This window comes from Anabrus simplex, chromosome 3 (genome assembly GCF_040414725.1).
Source record: "Anabrus simplex isolate iqAnaSimp1 chromosome 3, ASM4041472v1, whole genome shotgun sequence".
Lineage (NCBI taxonomy): Eukaryota > Metazoa > Arthropoda > Insecta > Orthoptera > Tettigoniidae > Anabrus > Anabrus simplex.
Window position 1 is genome coordinate 10,342,381 of NC_090267.1, and position 27,811 is coordinate 10,370,191.

General features: G+C 37.6%; 1 protein-coding gene across 6 annotated transcripts in view; it reads left to right on the top strand.

Annotated features, from left to right (window-relative positions):
• The first annotated feature begins 260 nt into the window (after positions 1-260).
• The window catches only part of LOC136865923 (gastrula zinc finger protein XlCGF57.1-like), a 75,408-nt gene continuing 47,857 nt past the window's right edge, over positions 261-27,811 (top strand). The window contains exons 1-3 of one of the 6 annotated variants that reach the window (XM_068226928.1): positions 261-374; positions 4,895-4,985; positions 16,988-17,068. In XM_068226928.1, coding sequence (XP_068083029.1) covers positions 4,932-4,985; positions 16,988-17,068 — 135 coding nt within the window. In that variant the 5' untranslated portion in view covers positions 261-374; positions 4,895-4,931. Of the gene's footprint in view, positions 422-859; positions 962-4,894; positions 4,986-5,382; positions 5,410-16,987; positions 17,069-27,811 lie in introns of those variants that run through there. The other 5 variants (XM_068226926.1, XM_068226929.1, XM_068226930.1 and 2 more) reach the window with 5 other exon arrangements.

The following is a 27,811-nucleotide window of genomic DNA, read 5'->3' on the forward strand; positions in this document are numbered from 1 at the left end:
CGGGCGCCATTTTGAAAAAATTTGAAAATTATTTTGAAATAATTTACTTATAGACATACACGGTCATGCGAACACAAGGGGGCAACAGCGCGATCCTAGTAGCTGAATGGTGAACTAAGACGGCAGCCGTTTTCATTAGTGCATTTCAAGGCCTTGTATTATAGCGTAGGCAACGCTCTTCACACTCGTCTCATTCATACAGTATTGGAACTGGGTGTTAGTTCAATACCGAGCCCAATCAAATATCAAGAAGAAAAAGATTTCTTCACACTTGTCGATAAGCAAGCTGCGATAATTATAGAGCAGTTTGCAGTGCGATGGTTACGTTGCTTCATTGCCGTTAAAAATTCAGCGCGTTTCCAGCCAAATTAGCGGTACAGTTGTTCAATCTCGAGTGAAAAACTGCATGACTTACTTGAGTGTGTGTATCATTGTGTAGAATATTTGTTTCCATTACTTAACTGGTCGTTATGCATTGTTTCAACTTTTGATACAGTTGATGCTTCGCTTTAGGTACTCAGATGTGCGGCATATGCCTGGTCGTTTTCTGTGCCATAACCCAACTTCATGCTGGGTATAATTATTAAGTAAGCGATTAGTACCGAGGGTATATTCGTCTGGACAAAGAGGGTCGTAATAGTTATAATTGTCCAAATACGGCAATTACCTATAAGCGTTTCGGTTTCGAAGTGGCGTTCTGTTGTTTACTACTGCATTTTGGTTACTTAAAACTCACTCAGTTATGATTAACTTGTAGGGCAGTTTTATCCCCGTAATTATGTTGTTTCTGTACGGCTCGTTTCATTAAAGAATTGTGTTTTTTTTTTTTCACTTTTCTCTGCAAATAAAAACACCAATGTGCCAAACAATCTAAGCTGCCATATGCAGAAATTTCAATTTAACTGTATTTCGGTCGCTTGAACGCCAGTTTCTTCTACAAGTCAACATCATATGACATGAGGTAATGCGTTAAATTCCCACAGGTGTGTTTTTGACTTTTTATATTGTAAATATAGCCTCTACTAGATGTACTCCACACAACCCAATAACCTGAATGTCTATTTCAGATGTATTAAATACTATTCAAAACAGAATCTGTGGAATTGTAACATTAACCCTCAAATGGTCCATTTATACGACTGTTAATGTCAGACAATTTTCAGGATTTTTGTATACTTTCGGTAAAAAATTCTTAAAAATAGGTTTTAAAAGAAAAGCATGCATTGTAATACATTTTATTAAATCCTAATATCATAGGCTATTGATATAAACATATTTTTGTTTCGTACCTTTCATTATATATTTACAGCCATCCTGAGTTTCCAGAAAAGGGTTTCAAAATATTATTGTCAAAATGTTTGCACCCACACCAGACACTAAAATACTTGACTTAGGCGAGAAAGTCAAATCACAATATTGTTCACAATTACATGCACTTCAAGAAAACATAAACACTTTAGATGATATATACACAAATAAAGATATATATACATATGTACACAAGCACTAGAACGCCTCCGCAAAGTCACTCAGAGGAGCTACCAGAACTAGACTGTGCTCTCCTCTTTCTTCCTCTCCTTTTATGTTTCCAAAAGTGCTGTAAATTGTGGTAACACTCCCTGTGAACTGCACAGTTGCAACCCGGGCACCAATACCGGGTCCTTCCCCCTTTTTTTTTGTAGGTCCACAGATTATACATAAACGTTCTAGCTTTCCAGGAAGTTTGTCAAGCTTGTGTGCAGGGCCTCCATCTCCAGCAGGACCTGGTATTTGTGGAGAAATATTGTCAGTTGAAGTTGATAGACATTCAACAATACTAATAATGAAATCTCTTCTTGTTGTTGGCTTGTCAGTGTTCAAGCTGTACAGAACAAAAGCATTGAACAGTGCCAGGTCAATCAAATTGAAAAATATTTTCTTCCAGTTCTTGTGTGTATTTCTGTTGCAAGTTGTATGATAAACGCATTTGTCACTGACATCTACACCTCCCATATCCTGGTTATAGTGATTGATAAGTAGAGGCTTCACTCCCTCTAACACTCTCTTACTTTGTACCTATCCATCTTCTGCATGGCAGGCAGTTGTTAGGAGGAAGACCGGTTTTCTTCCTGCTCTTTGCTTGTATTTCACCAGCAAAAGCTCCCCTTGCCTGAAATAAACACTCTCTCTAGGCTGAATTACTGCTGTTTTTATCTGTCCTGGAAGATGTTTGGAATTTTTATATATAGTACCAATCAAGTATGTGTTCCGTGCTAGCAGACTCTTCGCAAGGGGCACTTTGGTATAAAATTGGTCTGTATAAAGGTGATGGCCTTTATCCAGTAAGTTGCTCTTCTCCATTACTTCCATGACAACACGTTCAGTAAATAACGTATTTGGATCACCAGGTCGTACAGGTAAATAATCCGTGCCACTATATAGTTCCACATGCAGTACATAGTTAGTTTTACTGTCACAAGACTCAAACTTTTTCAATCCATAAGGCTTTTTTTTTTCTTTGGGAGGTACTGTTTGAAGGCACACCGATAAGTGATTCATCAATACACACGCTCTGATAAGGTACAAAATGCCTAGTAAAAGCTGAATTCAGTATGTCTAACAAGTACCTAAATTTTAGCCAGGGATCGTAACGAGGTGCACCTCGACCGACAGGATTTGCAGAAGACAGATGAAGATAGGAACTAATGAGAAAAGACTTGTTTGCAGGCATCACAGAACTAAAAAATGGATCATGCTGTGACCCCCTCACATCCTAATAATGTCTTACATTTTTTTAAAAATAATGCCCATGTTTATTATCAAACCAATAAATTTTCTCACATCTGCCACAGTTAGAGGTACCCATCTTTTCGACCTGGCATTGGGTTTCTGGTTCTGATTAGCTGAGATTTTTCTGTCAGCATAGGCATTTGTCTCTCTGGTAAGTACTTGCCAAAAGGCTGTAGTCAGAAATAAATTTAAAGAATTCAAAGGGGCACTATTTCTCGGGGGACAGTTTCTGATGCCAGGGTTCCTGACAGTAAAGTTGGCTTCAATGTTTTTAGGGGGCTCTTGTGGGTAGACTCTAACCCACGGATTTTGCGGTAAAATATTCCTAGGCCTAGGCGTATTATCGTAATCACTGTCTGAGTTCTCATTATTGTCTGAGCTATCATTATTACCTCCTAATTCATCTTCATCAGGGACAAAATCCGCATCGCCACGTGAACTGGATGAGAAGTCCGTCAATGATCTGTCACTCATAACACCAGTGTCAATGTCACTGTCAGCGTCATTATCACTCATATCACTCACGTCACTCATTGTTTCATCCAAGATCTTCCGAATGGGACTTGAACCTAAATTACTAGCCATTTCAGCAAAATAACTGATAAAAACAACGCGTACAACAGAACTACTCCGTCACGCGGCAAGGCGCCAAACTGTACTGAGCAATCAAGGTAACGAGCCTAGCGACTGAATTTTAAGACTGTGCAGTTCATTTAAACGGTACTCTACCACCTAGCAACTAGAGTCAAAAGAGAGACTGTAATCTGCTGTTTAAAATGATACTACATAGAGCACATTTGTGGGTTACTATGCATAACGAGAGCGTGCCTAACGAACGGCTGCAAAACAGTTGATGTATCGTCGTTGACCACAACGACGTGTACGAAAAGGGCGATACATCGTCGTTTAACCATTTGAGGGTTAATTGTATTAATGTATTAATTAAAGGTATTAATTGTTGTTTGCATCAGTAGTCCTTTGACTCATTTGATGCAGCACACCTTACCACCCTATCCCCTGGTAACCTTTTCCTTTCTAAGTAACTACTACACCAACTCTAATCTTTTTGTCATATTCATGCCTTGCTCTACCCCTGCTGTTCTTACCATCTACACTTCCTTCAAAACCTAACTGAAAAATTCCTGGGTGTCCTCTCATTCTCTCTCTTCTTCTCATTAAATGTAACCAAATTAATTTCCTTTCATCAATTCGATTCATTATCTCATTATTTGTGATTCAATCTACCCATCTCACCTTCAGCAGTCTTCTGTTACACCACATCATATGATTATATAGGTTCTTAATATCCGTTGTGTAAACTGTCCATTTTCAAACTTGTATGGTACACATCAAATTTGCTTAATTCTTTTCTTTTGGCCGTGTGCAGTCCTCTGTAAGAGGTAGATAAACTCAGGATTGTCTGTGGTTTTGCCATGGCCAGGCAAGTCTTTTTGTCACATTGCTCAGCAAATACACAGTATTTCGACTGGGAATCCTCCAGACAAACTTACCACCATAGTTTCAGTTGGATCTGTTATCTAGCATATATTAAATGTTGTTGCTAGAAAGTATAATGTTACCGAAATGTGTCAAAAGTCAAATGGATCATTCAGGTCAGAAATAAAGTGATAGCGATTATGGTTGATAAGAGGAGAAAAATTTGGTACAAGTTGACATTTAGAAAGAAAGAAAGAAAGGATTAATAGGATGCATGTTGAGAAACCCAGAAATCAATCAGCTGATTTCAAAGGGAAGTGTATGGGGTAGGAATTTGGTTGGGCATTGGTACATATTAGAACAGATGGGGAATGTAATAGTTACATAGAAAAGATTAGGTAAGCACAGGATACTGTGGCGTGAAGATCTGTATGAAACCAGTCTATGTACCTGGAAGATAGCTCACAATATGGGGATATGGAGATCTGTATCAAACTAGTCTACAGACATTGAGTGGCCACTGGCTTCTCACCAAGTTGCCCATGATTCAGTCCCAGCCAGTGCATGTGAGGTGTTTGAAATAAAATCCAAATGCCTGTGATTTGAATTCCATGCAGTCGTACATGGTTGGTCTGTACACTTTGACTCCAAAAATAATAATATATGTATTTTATTTTTCTTGTTTCAGTAGACAATTCATGTAAATACTTCTGCTGCTGTTTGAAATGGACCAGAAAATTGAGATTAAGGAGGAAGCAGTCTGGCGTGAAGGACATTTCGTAAGTATCATTCCAGGTTACTTTGTAGTGACTGGAATTCAATTCATGTTCAAAAATTTGTATTAAAGGAATTAGTCCTAGTATTGGAAATGAAATCTCATAGTGTACTACTCTTTTAGGTTGTGATTATACAGGGTTATTCCAAATGATTTATTGCATTCTAAAATCTAGAATTAATTTTCATTTTGAATAAAGTTCGGTACATAACCAGAAACATAAACTTGCCATCTTTTGAAGAGTACTTTAGTGGGTGTTTAATTGTGTCTCCTTTCATTGCATGACACATCTAGATGGCAGCCTGGTTTCATTCCTGTACAATGTAGCATGTCACTGTCGATGGCCATCAGTTGAGCGGTGGTTGATGTAGTTTCTTGAGTCAGCAGTCCATAGATTGATGCAGCCTTCCATGCTGCCCTATCCTGTGGTAATCCTTTCATTTCTACGTAACTACTGTATCCTACGTCTGCTCTAATCTGCTTGTCATATTCTTATCTTGGTATACCCCTACCATTCATATCACCTACACTTCACTCGAAAAGTAACTGAACAAGTCCTGGTTGTCTTCAGATGTGTCCTATCATTATTCTTCTTCTTGTTTCGTATAGACCGAATGAGGACCACGATATTCAACTGTTACATTTGCGGTGAGTTTTGATGTTTGCCCTTTCTCTTGCTGTGTTCCTTTCTCTCCTTTGTCCAGAGAGTACCTGTTTTCCTTCTTCTTGCTTTGTCCTGGAACTTGTTTTGTTTAAACATCCTCCTGAGATGTCCAGTCTTGTATATCTCTTTCTGTTCCTCCCAGTTCCTGCAGATCTTTGTTTACTTCCATCAACCATGATGATTGGGTCTTCCTCTTTTGCCAGTAAACAAGCAACTGGTTGGTCAATCTGGCAGGATGCATCCTGTATACATGTCCATAAAATGCTAGGTGTGTCTTCCTGGCTACATGCATGATTTTTTCATGTTATTTATAGAGCTCTTGGTTGGATCCACTTTGTATTCATTCCCTTCCTTGACTGGTCCTAATATCTTCCTCAATTTTTTCTCTCCTGAGTTTTGAGCTTGTCTGTGTGTCCCTCCCTGTTGAATATTAGACATCCTAAGGATATAAGGCTTCGGGTGAATGGCTGACTTGTAGTGCTTCATTTTAAAGTTGTGGGAGAGACAATTTTTGTCATCGGCGTTCTTGGTCAGTTGGTATGCCAGTTGTAACTTATTAACTCTAGTTGATAATTTATTTATTTATTTATTTATTTATTTATTTATTTATCGATTTCTGATTTACATTTGTGGCGAAGTTAGAGCTCACAGCCCTCCCTTACACTTAACCACTATAAACAATAAAATTTAAAAATGTAAACATAGAAGTGAGACATAGGAATTCTAAAAGGAAATAATACTATGGACAGATAATTCTAAGACTAAGTTATTCCTACATATCAGTACCGCAACTTGTGTGACAATACTAATAATAATAATAATAATAAAAAATGAAGGAAACCCATTCACACAACATACACACAATGACTCACACAACTCAGTATTATGATCCCAGGAAAAACTTTCAGCAGGCAGAATTGATTTTATGAGAGGAAGTAAGGTGCCAAATGTCCATTCTAGAAATTCGTTCGTATTAGTGGAATTTTAACTAGGGAACCAGAAGGGGTACTAATTTCATGGAATGAGGAAAGAAAACTAAAATTATAAGAGAGGTAAACTTGGTAAACAAGTGTCATTAGGTGAAAATTCCTTCATTCATATATGCGTAACCATCCCAATGTTTTGAAATATGGTGTAACATGAACGTCATGTCGCAGTTGGAAGGCATATCGTATGCATGAGTTTTGTGCTCGCTGAAGTGTCAAAGCTTGTTCAGCATTTAGATTGACTAGTACCGTATCACAGTAGTCTAAAATTGGGAATAGTTGTGCTTGGATTAATTTTAATTGAAGTTTTTGAGGAAATTTTTTTTTTGTGACGTTTCAGGGGATTTACTCAATTTGAATATAATGAGTTCTCACGTCGTTGGTACCTTAGTTAGGAGAAATAATTAATTGATGGTATGTCTATATCAAATGACCATAGCTAAGTTTACCGTGGATCGCCATTCTCTTCGACCTCACGTAAAGCGAAACCTAGTGTAAAATCTCCAGATTTTACTTGACAATCGGATACCCTGAGAAGAAATTGAGCTGTTGGGAAAAATGTCCAGTCAACGACTGTGTTCCAATTTGTCTGCTTCAAATCTGTGTTATGATTATGACTTATTGTCCCATAATTCTTCTCTCACTCCAGATTCTACTTTGTCTTCTGATCTGCCCTCTTACGTTACCTCTTCTCTGAAAATTAAACCATCTATTGATTACACAGCCTTCTTTCCTAATACCAAACCAAACCCCATGGCACTACAGTCCTTGAAGTGCCTTGGCCTACCAAGCGACCGCTGCTCAGCCCGAAGAACTGCAGATTATGAGGTGTCGTGTGGTCAGCACGACGAATCCTCTCGGCCGTTATTCTTGGCTTTCTAGACTGGGGCCGCTATCTCACCGTCAGATAGCTCCTCAATTCTAATCACGAAGGCTGAGTGGACCCCGAAGCAGCCCTCAGGTCCAGGTAAAAATCCCTGACCTGGCCGGAAATCGAACCCGGAGCCTCCGGGTAAGGGACAGGCACGCTACTCCTACACCACGGACCCGGTTCTTCTTTCCTAATACCAAACCAAATTTATGACAGTCACCTCATTCTCCTCTCAACCTTTTCATACCCACCTCTCAACCTGATCCCACACCACTTCTCCACAATTTTTGTATGAATCTCCTACCCCATCTCCTACTTCTTCCCATTCACAAGCAATTAATTTTCATCTTATCAAGTAATGTGTAGATTCTATTCCCCAACTTAGTTCAATGCATCCGCTCGTAAATTTTTAAAAACAAATTTAGCCTCATTTTCTCATTTACTCTCTGTTTTGTACTCTAAAACTTCTGGTCATTTAAGTAACTTCCTTTTACAGAATATGTCTGATTTTCACGATTGGATGAAATTTCATTCATTTTACATAATTACTTTCATCGATATGAAATTCGCAAGCAATTAATTTCTTTCTTTTTGTGTCGTCATCAATGTCCAGAGGAATCAACTTATGATTTTTTAGATTCTCTTACTGGATTTGCTGACGTTCTGGCCATATCTGAACACCCTTAGGAACTTATTTCACTTGTTCGCTTTTATGCTGCTCCTCCCTTTTGCCAGTTAATTAATCCTTTCTCTCCTCCCACCTCTATTTCTCACCTTTATCACATAGCTGAAATGGATACTTTTAACTCTTACTGTAATGCCTCTTAATATCCTTCTACATTTGTTATTTCCCTCTCCCTTCCACTCCTCTCACACCTTCCCTCAATCCACCTACTACCACTCTTTCTTGTTTTTGCTGTCAAGGTCATGGCCACATCGCCCGTAATTGTTCTACTCCTCCTGTGGGAAACGCTCTCTCCCGCCGTACGTAGGCTGTTGGGATCTGCCATCTGTCTCTCCCTATGTCGCATTTTAGAACTGCTTATGTTTTTCTGTAGCCTTACTACAGAACGTCCCTTCCCTTGCCTTATTGGACTCGGGAGCTTCTATCTCACTCCTTGCATTCACACCTTCAATTACGTTTTTCTGTACTTCAGTATCTCGCCACCCTTTACATATTCTTGGTAAACATACACTTACTATAAAGATTTTTAAGTTCTCATGGACTTTTACTTTTTGCGTCGCACAAGATGTTCGTATACCTCTTATATTAGGGTATGATTTTTTTCTCACACACCGGTTTAACTCTTCATACTCGGAAATCTTCTATTTCTTTTCATTTTGATTCTGCGACTCAGATTCCTTTGATCAATCCTTCTGATTACCCTAGTGTGCAACTTCTTGCTACCTCACATATTTATGCTACTACTTCTCAGCAGTTCGTCTTAAATTCTATACTTGCTCAATTTTCGGATGTTGTTATGGAACATCTTGGAACTGCTCATAATTATGAAACTCGTATTGATCTCGTGGATATTTCCCGCGGCAGATCACCCCCTTACCATTCAAGTCCACCTCGTATGAAACTTTTACAGCAACATGTTTCTAAAATGCTTTCTGATGGTACTATCCCTTCTACATCTAATTATGCCTCACCGGCTTTTCTTGTTAATAAGTCTAATCGTTCTATGTGTTTTCTTGTACATTAACTTCGTCTCAATAATGAGATTAAATATGATGCCTATCTTCTTCCCAAGATGCAAAATGCTTTTCAATTTTTTTTTTTGCCAATGCTAAATATTTTTCCATATTTGATTGTAATTCTGCTTTTTATCACATTCCTTTAGATTCTGCCAGCTCTAAGCGTTCTCATGTTACTCATCTTACGGAAGTGCTTTCTCATCTTTGTACTGCGGGTCTTACCCACAACCCTTCTAAAATTTCCCTTTCTCAAACTTCTGTAAAATTTTTAGGGCATATTATTTCTTCACAGGATGTATCTGTTGATCCTGACCGTACTGCTGCTATTACTCAACTTTCTACCCCTAAAAATATTGAGCAATTGTGCACATTTTTAATAATGGTTTCTTTTTATAACCATTTTATTCCCAACTTTTCGCATATTGCTGAACTCCTGTACTACCTTAAGTGTAAAAATGTTAAATTTCTTTGGACACATACTCAACAACATGCTTTTCCAACCCTTAAATCTCTTCTTATTAAAGCTCCTATCCTGCAGTTGCCAGACTTTTCTTTACCTTTTGAAGTACATACCGACGCTTCTAATCATGCAATTTCTGGTGTTCTTAATCAGGTGGTTGTTGGCACCCCTATGCCCATTCCCTATTTCAGTAGACTTCTTTCTTTTACTGAACACAATTATTCTATCTACGAACGTGAAACCTTAGCCTTGGTAACTATACTCAAACATTTTTCTGATTACCTTGATCAGAGAATTTATCGTAAAAACTGATAATCGTTCCCTCTCATGGCTTCTCCAAAATGCTCCCAAGATCAGCAAAACTGGTTGATGTTTATTGCGTCTTTCAAGGTTTAAATTTTCTCTTAAATTCATTTCCAGTATATAGAATTCTGTTGCTGATGCTTTATCTTGTTTTTTTACACCCCTTCTTCCGATATTTCTTTTTCCCCTCCTGATTCGCAGTCAATTACCATCCTTGATGCACCCTCATTGGATCATTTAATTTGTTCATTAATTGACTTCGCTTTATCTTTTCAGTCTTGCCAATCTCATCAACTTACGATGATTTTTGGATTCAGACGAAAACCTTGCTTTCTGATCCCTCATATCAAGGTCCTTTTTCGTTATCCAGAGGTCTTCTTCTTTTTAAGCTCAACCCTAAATCTTCTGCTGGAGTCGTTCCCTCTCTTCTTCAACCTGTGATACTTTCTTATTTTCACTCTTCTTCCATGGGAGGTCATTTTGGTTTTACCAGGACTTACGCTCGCATTGCCTCTCTTTATTGTTGGTCACAAATGAGTAAATGCATTCGTCAATATGTTTCCACTTGCGAACCTTGTCAGTTGGCGAAGCCTCTAAATACTAAATCTAAGGGCTTACATTCTGTTTTTCCTCCTACTTAACCAGCTCAAACCTTTCTTGTTGTTCTGGTTGGACCTCTTGTTTGCTTATCGGGTGGTAACACCTATATTTTCACCTTATTAAATGGGTTTTGTGAATATTTGGTTCTTGACACTTTACGCAAAATTTCTTCCCACATTATTATTAATCTTCTCTCTAACTCTGTATTTTTTCTTATTGGCCTACCCTCTAATTTGGTGTGTGATTATGCCTCCATTTTCACTTCTGAAGTTTTTTATATGTGTTTGCAATTAAGAAGTAAGAAAATTAATTCCTCTCCATATTAGCCCCAGGCTATCAATGTCTAACATTATCATCATAATCTTAAAATTGCTCTATCACTCTTCCACAATTCCCACCCTGAGGATTGGGATATAAATCTCTCTGCCCTAGCCCTTGCTTTCAATTCTAGTATAAATTGTGCCACCCCCCAAACACCCGCTTAACTTTTTTGGGCCAGATCTTCACACTCCCTTATCTCTTAATTGGGATCTTCACACCCTTTTAGAATCCAATGTTTTAAATCTACTGAATCTCTTTGGACCGAAGCCCTTTCTAATCTTCGTACTGCTCAACTTATCTCTAAGAAAACACGACTCTCGTCATATATCGTCTACTTTTAAACTTGGTGATATGGTTTTTCGGTTTTCCCCCGTAATAACCCCCCCTCCCCCCCAAAGCTCCTCCAGTTGTCAGTTCTGTGCTAATTTAGCCCCTCGGTGGATAGGCCCATTGCCTTATACTTAGGGGCGCGCAGCTGTGAGCTCGCATCCAGGAGATAGTGGGTTCGAATTCCACTGTCAGGAGCCCTGAAGATGGTTTTCCGTGGCTTCCCATTTTCACACCAGGCAAATGCCGGGGTTGTACCTTAATTAAGGTCATGGCCGCTTCCTTCCCATTCCTAGGCCTTTCCTGTCCCATCGTCACCATAAGACCTATCTGTGTCGGTGCAACGTAAATCAAATAACAAAAAAAAAAAGATAGGCCCATTTCATATTATTTCCTTGCCTAACCCTGCTAATGCTCTTTTGCAGTCCCCTTCTGATTCTCTTGATGTTAAACGTGTCCATCTCTCTCAACTTCAGAAATTAATTAACCTGTTTCCTTTTTTTCTTTCCTTTTTTTTTCTCCTTCCCGTGCTCCCTTCGTTTTGTTTGTGATTCTAGGGAAACATTTTCTTCCTGGGGTAGTTATTCCCTTTGGTTCTCTTTGTCCTTGTGTTGTTTCTGTATTTTATCTTTTTCTATGGACTTTTTTTAACTGTCCTTTTTAAACATTTTCCTGCTCATGAAATGCTGCTCTCCACAACCCCGTTCCCACGCAGACTCCCCATGAGTGCATAGCCCTTGTTTTCTCTTTCTTACTTACTTTCACCTCGTGGAATTTATTTTTTATATAGGACACCGTTCTATAATCCTTTATTTATATAATGTATGCCACATATGTCTTTTTTTCTATATTGTATAATATTATATTGTATTTTTTAATGTATGTATCACCTCTCTGCCTTTTGAACTCCTGCCTTTCATCTTGCATTTTTTCCCTGTTTTTTGGACCGGTCCATTCTCCTTATTCTCCCCTCCCCTTTTTCTCTTTCTCTCTTTACATTTTCTCTCTCCTTTATCATCATATTTCCCTCTTCGTTTGGGTACATCATCTCTCGTCTGTCTGCTTTCTTCTTCTAGTCTCAATCATTGCTCTTCCAAGTTGGTGCCCCTTGTGAAGATCGACACGGCATCGTCTCAACACCTTCATTGTCGCTTCGCTTTTCACCAGCATGTTGGAATATATTACGATCTCTCCACTACATATTCTTTATTATTTCTACCTTCCGTTGCCGCATTTTCATCGACTGCTCTGCTGCGACCTTTCACTCTCTACTGCTGTGCTCACCCGCTTTCACCTACTGTGCTGAACATGTGACTGTGATGTCATCTCCCTCAAGGCGCTACGATCTTCACCTGCTATGCCGCACGTTCCTGTTCAACATGTATGGACAAGTGATTGTGCTGTGGTCATTCTGGAACATGCTGTCTTTCTTTTTCTGTATACATCTAGACTTTTCCATTGTGCTTTATATTCTGGGGCTCCATCCCTCAAAAATGAGTCTGTCTTTGTATCAAAGTGGTGAAGTAGCGAACTTCTGTGCCAATACCTGTAGACTGCGTGGTGAGCAAGTACTATGAACTTGTTATTTGGAATTTAAATTTTTCATTAGGCTGTCTGGCCTCTACCCACTTTTGCTCTTGCAGCTTACCGGCATTTAAACTTATGCTTGCAGACTCCTTTCTTCCCTTTTTTTTAAATACAGACTTTGCTTTGGACAATGAGAACTGTTATCTAAATACTTACATGGCCTGTTTGCGACATCTATTACTAATTCCGCACTTGTGAGACTTCTTTTATAAACACTGCCCGGCGAAGTGAATATTTCATATAGTTTTGATCCTTATTTCCATCCCCTTTTTGTATTTTTCTTCATCCTTACCCTGCAATCTTTGATTGGAGTTCTTTCGTTTTTAACTATACTCTTATTGCCTCTGGTTTTCACCGTTCATAATTCTTTTCTTGATGTTCCTTAAACCTTTGGATATTGTAAATGTGGCATAATTTGCTCGTTTTCTGATCTTTCCTTTTTGGTATTGTTGGGCAAAATTCTTATCTGGTGTTTCCTATCTGTGACACATGTTTATTTATTTTATGTGTTGACTGTTGTGGGTGTGCTAAGTACCAACTGATGAGCCCAATTTAGCACACAGGGGTGAAACGCTGTCAGCCAGGGATGAGTTAGCTGGAAAATTTATAATGCCCAATACCAGACCAGTTCTATTGGTATTATAAAATTACTAATTCGGGACAAATATTTCAGGTTCCCTATGGGAATCAACATCTGTGTCATCTGATGGCCAAGCAGGCATCAATTTTTTGTAATTAGTAAAAATCTCTCAAAATGCATTGGCACTGCCAGTGGCTCCAAGTAGCCTACGCAGTGTCCTCTGTTGTATGCACTAGCCATGCGTCTGGGTGGGTGTGCTAAGTACCAACTGATGAGCACAATGTAGCACACAGGGTGAAACGCTGGCAACTAGGAATTAGTTAGCTGGAAAATTTATAATGTCCAATAACGTACCATTTCTGTTGCTATTATAAATTTACTCATTTGGGACAAATATTTCAGGTTCCCTATGCGAATCAACATCTGTATCAACGATTATGTTGTTATTGTTTAAGTTAGATTTTAGTGTCATGATTTGTTTTGTGAGAGTGGGATTAGGTCATTCTTTCTTTCTGTTATGAAAGTTGGGTATTTCTTTTTGACTTCAGACCTGTTATAATTTTGTAAATCTGCCGTCTATTTATTTAAGTTAGATTCGACTTCTGCTACTACGGTGATCTCGTCTTCTATTTTTTGTGAATGAGGCCAATCAGATTTTGAACCTTTATTGAGTAGGTTCATCTGATTATCCGTGAAGTCTGTATCTGATAGATTGATTGTGGTGGGAATGTTTTTTTAGATCAGAATTAGGTTAGTTTGCCCTATTGTTAAGTTTGTTTTCCTTTAAGTGGAAGCGTTTGTTATCCAGGGTTTTCTGTTTCATGTCCAAAACATCAACAAGCTTTTCCGTTAAACAGTTTTGGATAGATATCCATTATAGAGGAGATAATAGTTGAGAAAATTCCAAGTGTGCACGTATAATTGCAAGTTTAGAAATGATTTCTTCCTGTAGAGTAACTTAATTTCACTTTTCAGCCAGATCTCATTTATTTTGTTCTGAGTATCAGCTACGTCTGGATTATATATGTTATTTCTTTCTATAGATATTAAAAATGTAGGTACTAACTTAGATTTTAAGCCTTCTTTCAAGAACCAAACATCTTAAAGACGTAGCTTTCTTACTAGATACCTTGAACATGTCAATGCTGCAAAAGTCAATAAACATTCTGCTATGAGTGTTCACATGAGAGAATCAGGCCACCACTTTACCACTACAGAGAAAGACTTAAAAAATCATCAAAAAAATAAATAGAAGAGGGAACATAACTGACAAAAATAGAAAATAAAATTTAAAAACTCCTTTACATGAACAATTGCCTAACCGGGCAAGTAGGTCGTGCGGTTAGAGGCGCGCGGCTGGGAGCCTGCATCCAGGAGATAGTGGGTTCGATTCCCACTGACGGCGGCCCTGAAGATGGTTTTCCCATGGTTTCCCATTTTCATATCTACGTTAATTAAGGCCACGGCCGCTTCCTTCCAACTCCTAGGCCTTTCCTGTCCCATCGTCACCATAAGACCTATCTGGGTTGGTGTGACGTAAAGCAAGTAGCAAAAAAAAAGAATTGCCTAAAATTTTACAAACACTTAACCTAGAGAAAAGTGATTTTGCTAAAGTTTTTATCCCCAAAACAACCAGTATTCAAGTAACATTAATGAACACAACCCCTCTCTGTACCTCCTCTACACTCTCCCCTCCCAAAGCCACACCTACTAACATTACTCCGACCACCTCTACTCCCTCCCACCCAGCCCCTACCATCTCAGTCGTACAACACAAGGAGGAGACGCAGAAGAACAGGCAGTTACTACACAACTTTAGTAGACAACACTAGACAGACAGCAGTAATAAGAGGGGTAAGTGAAGTTTCCTTAGTGCACACTCAACTAGTAGCACAACATTCGACACTCACACAAATCTTTTTTCTTGTTACAGACATGCCAACAAGTGATAGTCTATTTAAAAACTTGTAGCTACATTGTTCGTCGAATCACGTCCCTTTTAACTACGCTCCATTTTAATTCATTGCTTCAAAGCTTTGGTCATTGATGTCAACAAATACATCCTCAATCAACAACATTACCGGTGTCAAATGACTACAAAAGTTCAAACTTCTTAAAGACTAAAGTTCAACCTGTTACATGTTACAATCAACAAGATGACAAAATCTTAGAATTTCATTGACTCATCCTCAAAGGATAACAAACTTTTAGCCCGATCTCATGATTTAAACTTTAAATGTATATGACCTTATCATAAGTTCTTAAGTTTGAATCACAAGTCATTCTTCAAGACTTTAGACATAAATGTTTGTAAATATTTGAGAGCAAACTTATTCTACCATAATTATAAATGAATGTATAATTATCGTCCTTTCCAATATTAAGTTCTAGTTAATAAGGCACGCTACCAATGATTCTGCCTTCTGTGATATTAGTAAAGTAAGTTTAAGATTGTGAAATGTACAAATAGATTTTTAAGTCATTAGTTGTAAACATAAACCAGCCTTTGAGAGTTTAGATTGGCTGATGATGTGAGACATGTCCCACTTATATATTTATATTAGTGGTGAAACACTAAATGTAATAACCTTTTAATGTATTGAATAGGTGGTTTAAAATAAAACATTATTTATTGTATTAAACCGACTTTCAGTATGGATTAAAACTTGAGGTTAGTTACTTGTAATCTTCAGGGCTGATGACAGTGGGCTTCAAATCCACTATCTCCCAGATGCAAGCTCACATCTGCGCGCCCCTAACCACACCGCCAACTTGCCCTTTCATTTCGAGTGTAACAGCCTGCCTAAATATTAGCAGGAAAGAGCTGGGGAGTTATATAAGTTTCTTCTTTAGCATGCCATTCCTCTGGTTCATACATTTTCCGATACTACTGATCCCTAACACACTGGTTCATCATAGCATTCAAGCTATTCAATCCCTACTCTGAGGCACTGATTGGAATGAACAGTGTGCATACTTAACAGAATAATGGCAGAGGAGTGTTCACGGCTGTCTGCAGCCTAGTCATTCCAGCTCTGAAACTTTACACTGTTAGATCGGCACTGTGGTACTGTTTTTTAAAAGTGAGAAAATGTGTGGCTTTTCATTTGATCGAGTATTTTATGTGATAACATTGCTTTTAATCGTTACTTTCGTACTGATGTTTTTGTAATGACCTATGTTGACTTCAGATAGGAAAACCACAAATTCAGTCTTTCTGAGAATCACGTAGTGAAGTACGGGTACATCAGCTAGCAGTTCAGTATTTGTGAGATAAAAACATGACAGGTTTGGCCGTGTGTCAAGGTGATTGTGTGTAACAAAGTCGTTATAAGTATACTTATACTGTAATTACTGTCTGTGTAGCAGGAAATCCTGTCAGTTCTTTTCATAAACAAGGTTTTTCTGGTTGTAAAACTTGTTATGGTTTTGTCATATCTATCGTTATTGTGTACTGATGGCTGCTTGTAGAGGGAAGACTATAAAATGTCATCTGCATGAGAGAACTTTCTCAATGCATCTTGTCCAGATTGAACACGACCAATTTTTAAGATAGACCACCAGATGAGTCTGAAGAGTGTGTCTAATATATTTACTTTCCTGCAGGAAAATTTTGAACCTGAGTCAGCAGTGGCACGTGTAAAGGTAGAAACCATTCCAGAGTTGACAGAGCCAGGACCTTCACAGGTAAACACATTTGAATTAATTGATCAAACTGATAAGCTGCTGCATGATAATGGAAATTGTGAGAAAAATGCTGAACAGATATAAGAAAGTGACCCCTCATTTTAAGACATCAATTTGAAGATCCTTGTAAAAATACTAATTTGCACATTTTCTTACCCAGTTTTTATAATTTTTCGAGCACTTCCCTTAAGTCCAGCATGGTGTGTGTGGTATAGTTGTAAGGCTCTCCACTATGTGATGTGTGCCACCTGGTTTTGTTGTTACTAGGAGTGTATCAGGAGAGTTGCCAGCTTCAAACACGGTGTGTTAGCTCAAAGTTATTATAAGCTGTTGCTGGAAGTGGTGTTGGCTGTCACATCCCTGTATAAAAGTCAGTGCACTGGTAGTTCTTTTTGGGTATGGCCAATCTCATCTGAGAGAACTGAGCACAGGCAGTGTGAGCAACAAAAACTGCAGCATTTTTCCCCAGGTACCATAAAACTTTGATTTACTTAAGCAATATTTGCTACACAATCCACTAGTATTTCCTTACCTTTTGCTAAATATTCAGTTTAAAGTATTCAACATCGGTTGTGTTACCTAGCTGGTGACAATGATTTTTGACATGTCAAGTCTGTATGGTCTGACACCATGGTTAGCTGGTTTGAGTCGTGTTTGTTAATAATGTCAATCACTATTATAATGTTATCTGTCACAGCAAGAGAAGAGGTGGTGTATAATTTCTAATTCCTAATCTGCATCCATCGCATGGAGATCTTCTTTATTTATTTATTTATTTACTTATTTGCTTTTTTTGTTTGCGAAGTTAGCACTCTTGGTCCTCTCTTACATTTAACCACAGCATTAATTTAAAATATCCTGGTAACCAATTACTGTTTATGAGATAAGCCTTGAGCTGATTCTGTAGTGCTATTTGACAGAAGTAGACTGTATATTGGCCCTCCCTACCTGGTGTCTTACATAATTTTTACTCATTGACTCCTGTGATGAGGTTGGCGTTAGAAAGGGCATCTGGACATAAAAACTCACTGTGAAGATTTCTCTCTCTTCATTCCTAACTGTGTAAAGAAACAGGACAAGTGTTAGACACATATCCTCGGGTATCATCCTTTATCTTTCCTTAGTAAGGTTCAGTTGGTGAATTCAGCTGACCATTCTTCTATCAATGAAATGCTTAATTTCAGTTAACTACATTTAAGCCTTTCACCTTTATTAGAGCCCTTCTGTGAAAGCATTGTGTGTTGAATGAAAAAGTAAACGTCTGTATGCATTTCAGTGGTTGTCTTATGGTAGTTTTAAAGTACGGTACCTGAACAGATTCTTTTCAAATTCCATATTCTTTATAGTTAAACAACAATCAAAGAAATGACTGTTTGTTGACTGAATTTATATATGTTAGGCATGTCATCGTATGGAGAGTTTTGTTTGGATGAGAACCAGTGTAACAGAAACCTCTCTGGGAACTGAGCAGTGGGAAGGAGCAAACAAGTAATATGTCAGGTCATATCTATAATCATAGGAACGCGTAAATAACGTGACAATTCAGTGTAGGAAAACAGAAGAACAGAAAGGGAAGACAAGGTGTGGAGTTTGTCATTGTCATTTCAAGTCCCACTTTTCTCTTGCCCTCTCTTCCTGTCATTATGTTTAACTTTCTTTATTTCTTTATTTTCCTCCAGATCTACAGTATTTGCTACCTTTGATCTATTAATGAAGAAAAATGACAACGCCCAACCTAGACAAGCTCTTTCAACTTAAATTCTACCTAAATACCAAACTATATGCTTACACAATCAAATAGCACTAACTGAACAAACAAACAAACAAACCAAAATAATTTACCATAAAATAATCGGCTCATCTCCACTTACTGCACAGATACCAAACAAACCAACAAAACACAATAGTTACACTAACAAAATTTAAATGTAATGAAGTTAAATTAGATAAAATAGGCAATCAAACAAACAAAATAGAGGAAATAATTAATCTTCACCACGGCAGAATGGCCCCTGGCCAGCTCCTATTTGAGATCTGCCCGCCATGGTATTACATCACTATAAAACAAAATTTAAGCAACGGCAAGAAGAAAACATTAAGATGTCATAATATAATTGAAATAAAATAAAGCGGCAATCATCGGCAAACGGCATATGAAGGCTAAAGACTTTCCTATCTCTCCTGACTGGACACGCAAACCTTTGCACATTCTACTCCTCATACCATTCTCCCCTTTGACCTACAAAGGCTTGCTGATCCAGACTGAACATTTGTGTGCCTCATTCTGCTCACTACTCGGACTACTGCCCTGATACCACTTCACCTATCTCTTATCTTTCAAATAGATTTGTTTTAAAATGATATTTGTTCGTGGTGTTGACCTCTGCAGATCCTTTGCCACACTGACCGTATTTACTCGCCTATTAGACCTCTTTTTCTCCCACTTTTACAGCCAAAAATATTAAAAGGGGTCCAATGTGCGATAACCACATAATTTTGTGCAACGAATACATGACTTCTGGATTATAAGGAGCTATAAATTGTACGTGTAAACACTGTATACTATTATTTAACAAAGGCAGAATGTATGTAATTTATACTGGCTATTTTCGTCGGAAGGCAGATCTCTAAATGTAAAAAGAAAAAAAAAATGGTGAACACGACTTTTAGGCCTATGGTATATATAAAAGTCAGTTTTAGTTACTCATATCACATCATTCGTTACATCTCATTAATTCCTCTGGTGAGGTTGACGTCAGGATGGGCATACGGCCGTAAAAGCTCGCTAAGAAGATTCGTCTCACTTCATACTCAATCCCGTAAAAGAAAGGGATAAGGGTATCGTGTTATATATTTCAATACTGATACAAAAGAACTTAATGGCCAGTCATTTGTCTCTGTCAGTTCAGCAGTAGGCCTACGACACAGTAAACCTGATCACTGCTTTCATTTGAATTATTGCCTTGCAAGTAATAAACCTCATTGTAGACCGTATTGGATGTCAGATTATGAACTTTAAAATAAGAAAAATAGTTAACACCACCTTTCCATACTTAACTTTCCTCATATTTAGGAAATAAACATTACAACAGGCGTTGTGAGATGGGACATGTTTCGCTTAACTGTCGTCAGCATCATCAGCCGAAAATAAATCTTAACCTAAAGTTAGGTCAGGGCCCCTAACCTTGTGTCATTTAAAATATATGGTACCCTAAGAAACAACATTTACATTTAGGAAATCAAATAGGCTAAAAACTAGTGTGAAAAAAACATAAAATATTACAACATGGCTAAGAGAAAAACACACAATCGTGTTGAAACAGAGGATAAAAACAGAAAGTACAATACAGAGCTGGTAGTGAAATAAATAAAATCATTAGGGTATCATTGCTACCAGTCAATCAGAATGTTAAAACATAAAACAAGAGTGAAAATATATAAGTGTTCATGGCTAAATTAGAAAAAAACACATAATCGTGTTTCCAGAGGTTAAAAACATAAGGTACAACACAGAGCTGGCAGTGTAATAATCAAACTCATAGCTGCCAGTCAGTTAATAAGAATGTTCATCATGACAAAAAAATGATTATATTCTTTTGAATGAAGAAATAATTAAATCACACTCTTGTATAGAATACGTGAGACGGGCAAGAGAAATCACATATTGTAGCAGACACGGAGTAGTAACACTTCAAACAGGAATTGATCACGCCTGAAGCCGCTTCATTTTTACAGGGAGTCCAAGATCGAAACAGAAAAAAATAAGATGCCAAGTGCGTGACTGAAATCTGAAAAAAGGAAAAAGATGTACTTGGGCCTTGAAATTAGGGTGTTCAAAATGGGAGTCTAAGATCGCTTACCTGTTATGTTGGATCAGCGTTGACCGGAGATTTTAGCCGTTCAAGGGGGCCTGTTAAATGTATGCCCGTTGCTGCGTGTGTTGTATCTGTGAGCTTGCTTAGGCGGAGAGTAAGTTGGGATGGGAGGGATAGGCGCAACAATGAGAGTGCTGGAAGCTGGCGGCGGAGTTGTATTATGGGGAGGGGGTAAGGTCGAATCTGTTATGATGACCGGTGTGGTATTTAAAGGTTTATAATTGAAGATTTTTGTGAAATTGTAATGATTGATATTTAAAATTTTTTTTGCTACTTGCTTTACGTCGCACTGGCACAGATAGGTCTTATGGCGACGATGGAACAGGGGAGGACTAGGAGTGGGAAGAAAGCGGCCATGGCCTTAATTAAGGTACAGCCCCAGCATTTGGCTGGTGTGAAAATGGGACACCACGGAAAACCATTTTCAGGGCTGCCGACAGTGGGGTTCAAACCGACTATCTCCTGAATACTGGATACTGGCTGCACTTAAGCGACTGCAGCTATCGAGCTCGGTATATATTAAAATTAGTGAGTAACTTGGGGGCTAGTTCAATTAATGGGCTGTTGTTCTCTGGGATATCATAAAGTTTATTCATGAAATAAAGTCAGATTTCAACATCACCTCAGCACAGCAGTTATAATGAGTACTTCTGCTTGGGGGTGGAATTGGCCCCGATACATTGCGGGTCAAAATGTCTGCTTATGGTGCCACCATCTTCCGAGCCGGTCTTCAATATCTGGAAGGTCTCGAATATCTCGGAGGTCTGGATGGTCTAGGAGCAACCGTAGTCTTGGTTGTACCATGGCACTGGGCATGAAATAGATCCTAAGTAACTGGTCTGCACAAATGAAATAATTGTAGTGGGCTGCAGTCATTCGATTTCACAGTGGGATTCACTAATGAACACAGTTATTGCTGAGGGCTTGAATTGAACTCAAAATTACATCTGTGACGTATCAGCCACAGAAAATAAATAAGTCACTTTATCAAAGTTAAATATGAGAACTTCGGCTGAATAGTGACGTAGAAAATAAAATATTCCACTTCCAAATTTTACACAGTTCAAGTTCGAATTAATTCTAGAAATAAATGAAACCAAAGAATTTGTTCTGGGATGAATTTAGTCCCGTTCACAATTAAATAAAGAAAACACTGTCCTTTTAGGAACCGTCCTGGGTTCAACACAAGAAATGTTAAGTGTACCAGTTTATTTAACCACAGTTCTAAGGCTATGTTCTATCGTGAATATGGTCACTTGGAAAATAAATCTTAAGTTCAATAGCACTGTTAAATTCAACTACTTGTGTCAGTAGCTTGTAACATAAACGCATAGTTTGTCGAAATGTTCTAACACCTTGGTAGAGTAACACTGTCACAAAGTTCAATCGCCTGTACAATTTGAAATACTGAATTACGTCTCGCGATTAGCACAGGTTTATCACTTGTCAGGATTAAATACAAAATTATGTACAGTTTTGAAGTGTCACGAACGACAATGTTTTCTCACTTTTAGCATTCAATGTTAAATCACTTTGTGAAGTTTAAACACTGTCATTCAAATCCGATTATCTCCTGTAATTTAAACATCAAATTACATTGAAGTACTGGATAGCTTAGTATCTTACTAGTTCGAATCACACTGTTCCTGTAAATAGTTAAACACCTTAACTGTTCACGTCCCAACTCGTACACAACTTCCATTACCACATGCAAGCGATGCTGTAATACTTCTAAGTTTTGTAGATGCGTTGTAGAATCAGAGTTCAATTGTACACGAACTTAAACTTCCATCGGAGATTTGAACTGGCGACTAACATCACGGCAACAGCATGACCAACAGCCGACCGACCGGCCTCGACTGTGGCACAAGGTAGACTGGCTTGACAAGCGAAATGCCTGCCGATTTATTCACTATCCCCTGGGAACTGTAATTGCTAATATCTGACGCAAATTTTAACGTATCTCCATCAAACTTGGAGATTATGACTATAAAAATTTAGGCTACACAGTGATGTGGTTTGTTTCTTCATATCATTAATCCATCTGGAAGAAATTAATGATGAAAAAGAATGGAACATTCTGTCTGACGTAATACAACCTTGGCCATGTTACTATAGTAATTTAATATAACAGATTCCACCTTTTCAATACACAATTGTTGCACTATAGGTTATATTACAACATATTAGTTAAAATGGTACCAGTTTCGACACGTATACAGTGTCATCGTCAGCCATAGATAAAACTAAGCAAGTAAATAGGTTTGCATATAGCAACAAAATATACAGGTTAAATAAAATTCGTAAAATTGTCACATTTAAAATAGTTTATATAAAATGTCCACAGATATCTACACGTTTACGGCGTATTAGTCTTATACATTATCTAGAGTGTTTACTGTGGAATTTATACTTTGATGTGATAAAAACCCTTGCGAACATGTTAAAATCTTGTTCATGATAATGTATTGAGAAATAGTCCAGTCACTGCTGGTTGTATAGTCTTCTTAATTTGAAGTTATGCTTTTGGTGTTAAAATGTACATGTGGGTCCTATTATATTGTGTAGGACTATAGTTCCTCGGTTCAATCGGGACGTAAAACCTTGTTGCAGCGTGCCGGAAAGCTTATAGTGTGGAGGGGATACAGTATCAAAAAGAAGATTTTAACGTGTTCGCAAGGGTTTGTATCATATCAAAGTATAAATTCCACAGTAAAAACTCCAGATAATGTATAAGACTAATACGCCAACAACGTATAGATATCTGTGGACATTTTATATGAACTATTTTAAACGTGACAATTTTTTGAATTTTATTTAACCTGTATATTTTGTTGCTATATGCAAACCTATTTACTTGCTTAGTTTTACCTATGGCTGATGATGACACTGTATACGTGTCAAAACCGGTACCATTTTTACTAATATGTTGTAATATAACCTATAGTGCAACAATTGTGTATTGAAAAAGTGGAATCTGTTATATTAAATTACTATTGTGATTCTCAGTTCAATACGGAACGGCCATGAAATTCATAACTTTAGACTTGGCCATGTTACTCAGTCGTCTCACTTCCCCTCCGCTCACAGCTGACATGTTCGCAGGGGAAGGGTGTTCGGCGGGTAGCATAACTCCTCATACATCGTGGACATTTATTGAGAACCGTGTTACGGGTATAATATTGAGCCCAATTGGCTTATAACATTGTCTTAAAATATTATAAATTACAGAAAAGTATAAGGGAATGGACTACAGTTTCATTAGAGTTCAGATGTGTGGCGCAATTTCGCTTGTCCAAGCTTGGAGCTAAGTTCCACGTGTCAGGGTCATTTGATGTTGCAATAGGAAGTAATGGAATATTCCGTGAGGTGTGTGATCAAGGTACTCAGTTTTAAGTTGGCAGCATTTTCGAGTAGCGAATAGCAGCATAGTAAGTTTGAAGTGATGGGGGAAAATTAAAGATGGATGCCGTACGAATGACTTCCAAAATTAATTAAATCCACCAAGGGACAATGTGAAATCAATGTTAAACTCTCCCGTGGACGAGAATTAAAGAGGGCATATTTCTAATGATTTATTGTAATAAATAAATGCAGGCATACATGACGGGATATTACACCACTGTTGATGGGGTTCCCCGAGCTCCGTACCCGGAAGCTCGTGTGCAGGAAGACGACGCATGCCGCTCTGAAGACTCACTCTGCTACGTGAATTTGAATGGCTCGGATGGAAAGCGCATGGTGATCAACGCGGACTAACAATCTTGAGCATTTCTCAGTCCATTAACTATAATTGTCGATGGGATGCAACGGGATCCGATAGACTACATTTTCAACTGAATAACGAGGGAAAATCTTGTAGAATTTGGGAAGGCGATTTTACAATATTAACTGTGGCAAAGTAGAAAGACCGGAACGAGATCGATGCAAGGACGCTTTGCAGTGCTGCGTGTTTAACTCGTGAAAAGAGCAGAGACAAAGTATTCATTATTGGTTTAAATAAGTGTTTAACGTGCTATTATAAGTTACTTATATATGTGTTTGTGTGTATTTTAGTGTGTTAATGCGTGAAGCCATGTGAATTCATTAAAGCCTGCAAGAATGAAGAACATGGTCATGGAGAAAGGCATTGGTTCACGTGTTAAGGCCGCCTATATGATGGCTTAAGTTCATCATGGGGCCGACCTGAAACCATGAGGCCATGGAGCTGAGTATGGAGCGTCGCCGAATCTATGAGTACCCTGATTCATTGTATCTGATTAGGTGTTTACTTGTAAATAATTTAATGCATGACAATTCATTTTATATTTCTTGTATTTTACTGTAGCAAGGATAGTTAGAGTTTTAGGGCGTAAATTTTATACTGATGCCTGGGGGGGAGTGAATATGTAAATAAGAGGCGTGTGTTGAATATGGTCTTCATAAATGATGAAATAATATGTGTATATAAATAATGATCTTCTATATTGATAAATACGTGTGTGAAATATTGTTTTCTTTAGTGCGCGATCTTCTGATAAATACCAGCGTGTGTGTGAATATATAAAGTGATATAGGAGGCAATCAGTGTAAGTTCATAGTCAAGGGAATAAATAGATTATCCTAGCATGTTGCATGACAGCAAGATCGTCGAGAGGAATTTCATTGACCGAAAGATTCGAACCTTGGTTATTCAGGCACATTACAGTGAAATTTGAGTGTGTATGTCATCAGTAAGTTATATGTGTTGTTAACCACTGGACGAAAAATGTGCTGTAGGGAATAGGTTTCATCATATAATTTATCTGAGATGTAGTTAGTCCACTTTCGAAGTAGAGCTTTTAAGACATAAAATGCCAGCAGCAGGGGACGAATTAATGAGATTGTGTAGTGCAATATATGAATAAATACCGGCATAGTGATATACGTGTTTCTTAATAATGTTGATCGAGGAATGTAGAATTAAACAAGTGAGATATGGAGCAAATAATGTGCATTGAGAGTGTTAAATATAATGGTTACTGTTCGCCCAGAAAGCAAGGATACGAAAGATGATTTTGAGGAAAACATCTGAGTTCATTATAGCGGAGAGAGAGAAATATTAATTGGGTGCGGACGAGTTGAAATGCCGTGTTAATCAAATGAGCGAGGCGCTTGAGATAAGGAAGTCGCCTGTGTCGGCATGCTGTGTATTAAAGGAAGTCACACAGCATTGGCAGGGTCTTACAAGTAAAAGAATTAAAGTCATTCATAATATAGTCCTGTTTGAGGAATTTAGGACAGCACATTGAAATTAAAAATAATAGATATACTTCGTGACAGTTCATTGTGACGAGTGAAATGATAGGTCACTGTAATGATGCTATGCTGAGGGTCGGAGTTCGATGCCCGGCCAAGGTCAATGAATGATGATTTTCCCTGTGATTATTTGGTTGACTGATGGTGTGTTTGTTTCAATGTTATATGTTCTACTGTGTGTTGAGCAATGCAAATTTTGGTTTGCAGTTGTATTATTTCTTGTTAATGTGTGAATTCAGTTCACGTATGGTTAATTTTATTTGCGACAATGAGGTTCTGTCCCATTGTTTTTAGAATCAGTGGAGATTAAGTTGTGTATTACAATAGTAGTGTAGGTTTCTTGCTACAGAGTAAGCATATGTTATACGTACTATGAAAACAGCCGATTATGTATGTGCGGGATAGTTATAATTTAAATGAATCAGAGTAGTAAATTAATTTATTTATGTCAGGATTACTTCCGATTCGCGCGAGTGTTCCATATTACCAGCATTTATAGGAGTGGAGGATGTTATGAGAAAGAATAAGTCAGATAAATTTCGGACTTAAATAATATTAGGAATTATTTTTGTAAATTGAGACAAATAATTTAATAATTTAACAAATTTTGGATTTAAGGATTATCTGATTTTACCAAATGTAATTGAATAATTTAATGATTTCAGAGGTAACGATTATAATGACATGATGACCTCGGATTTAGTGAATAATAATAATTTAATGAATTTAATTAATTGAAATGAGGAGTTCACGAATTATACGGCGAATGTTGGATTTAATGACTTCATATAGCTTCATAAATTTCAGAATGGAAGATTGTAATAAAATAAATAATTTAATAATTATAATTACAAGGTTTATAACATAGTGATGGAATAATTTGAAAGTATGGAAAGTAAATACGGATTAATTTATTCAAAGAATATTTATATTAAAGATTTCAAAGGTCACTCTGATGAGCTAATGAATGTTATGATGGTAAATTATAATAGCATTTTTTTATTATTAATAATTTTGAAATATGGTGTTAACCAGATATGATTGAAATTGAATTGAATTAAAATTGGAGGTATTGGAGTAGAGTAACGGTGGTAAATAAAATGAGATACAATAGGAATCAAATTAAGTAATGTGGTTGGAAGAAAATTTGAATTTATGAGTCATGTTGTTGATACCTCATAGTCGGAGTTGACGAAAATTAGAAACATTATTTTGGTAATTTACATTGATGAATTCGTAACAAATGATGGCGAGGAGTGTCTCATAATAAATGATAATGAAATTTGAACAGAATTCAGATGAATCGGATGATGTAGAGTGTGATGTACAAATATTTGGTCCGAAATTTTGTTGATTTGTATAGGGGTATTGCTTTGCCAAAGTTTAGAATTTCTTTTCAATAAATCTGTGTTTGTAAAAGGTTCTCATTCAGATCTCCTTATTTTAATTATTTTTCTTCTCTTTTATACTTCCTGCCTAATAATTTTTAAGGTTAGTTAACATTCGAAGATGTCTCTGTGGGTAGTACCCAGTCAGCGACCTTGTGATAGTCTTATGCCGGTGCCATATTTCAAAGGCTGGAAGGGTGAAG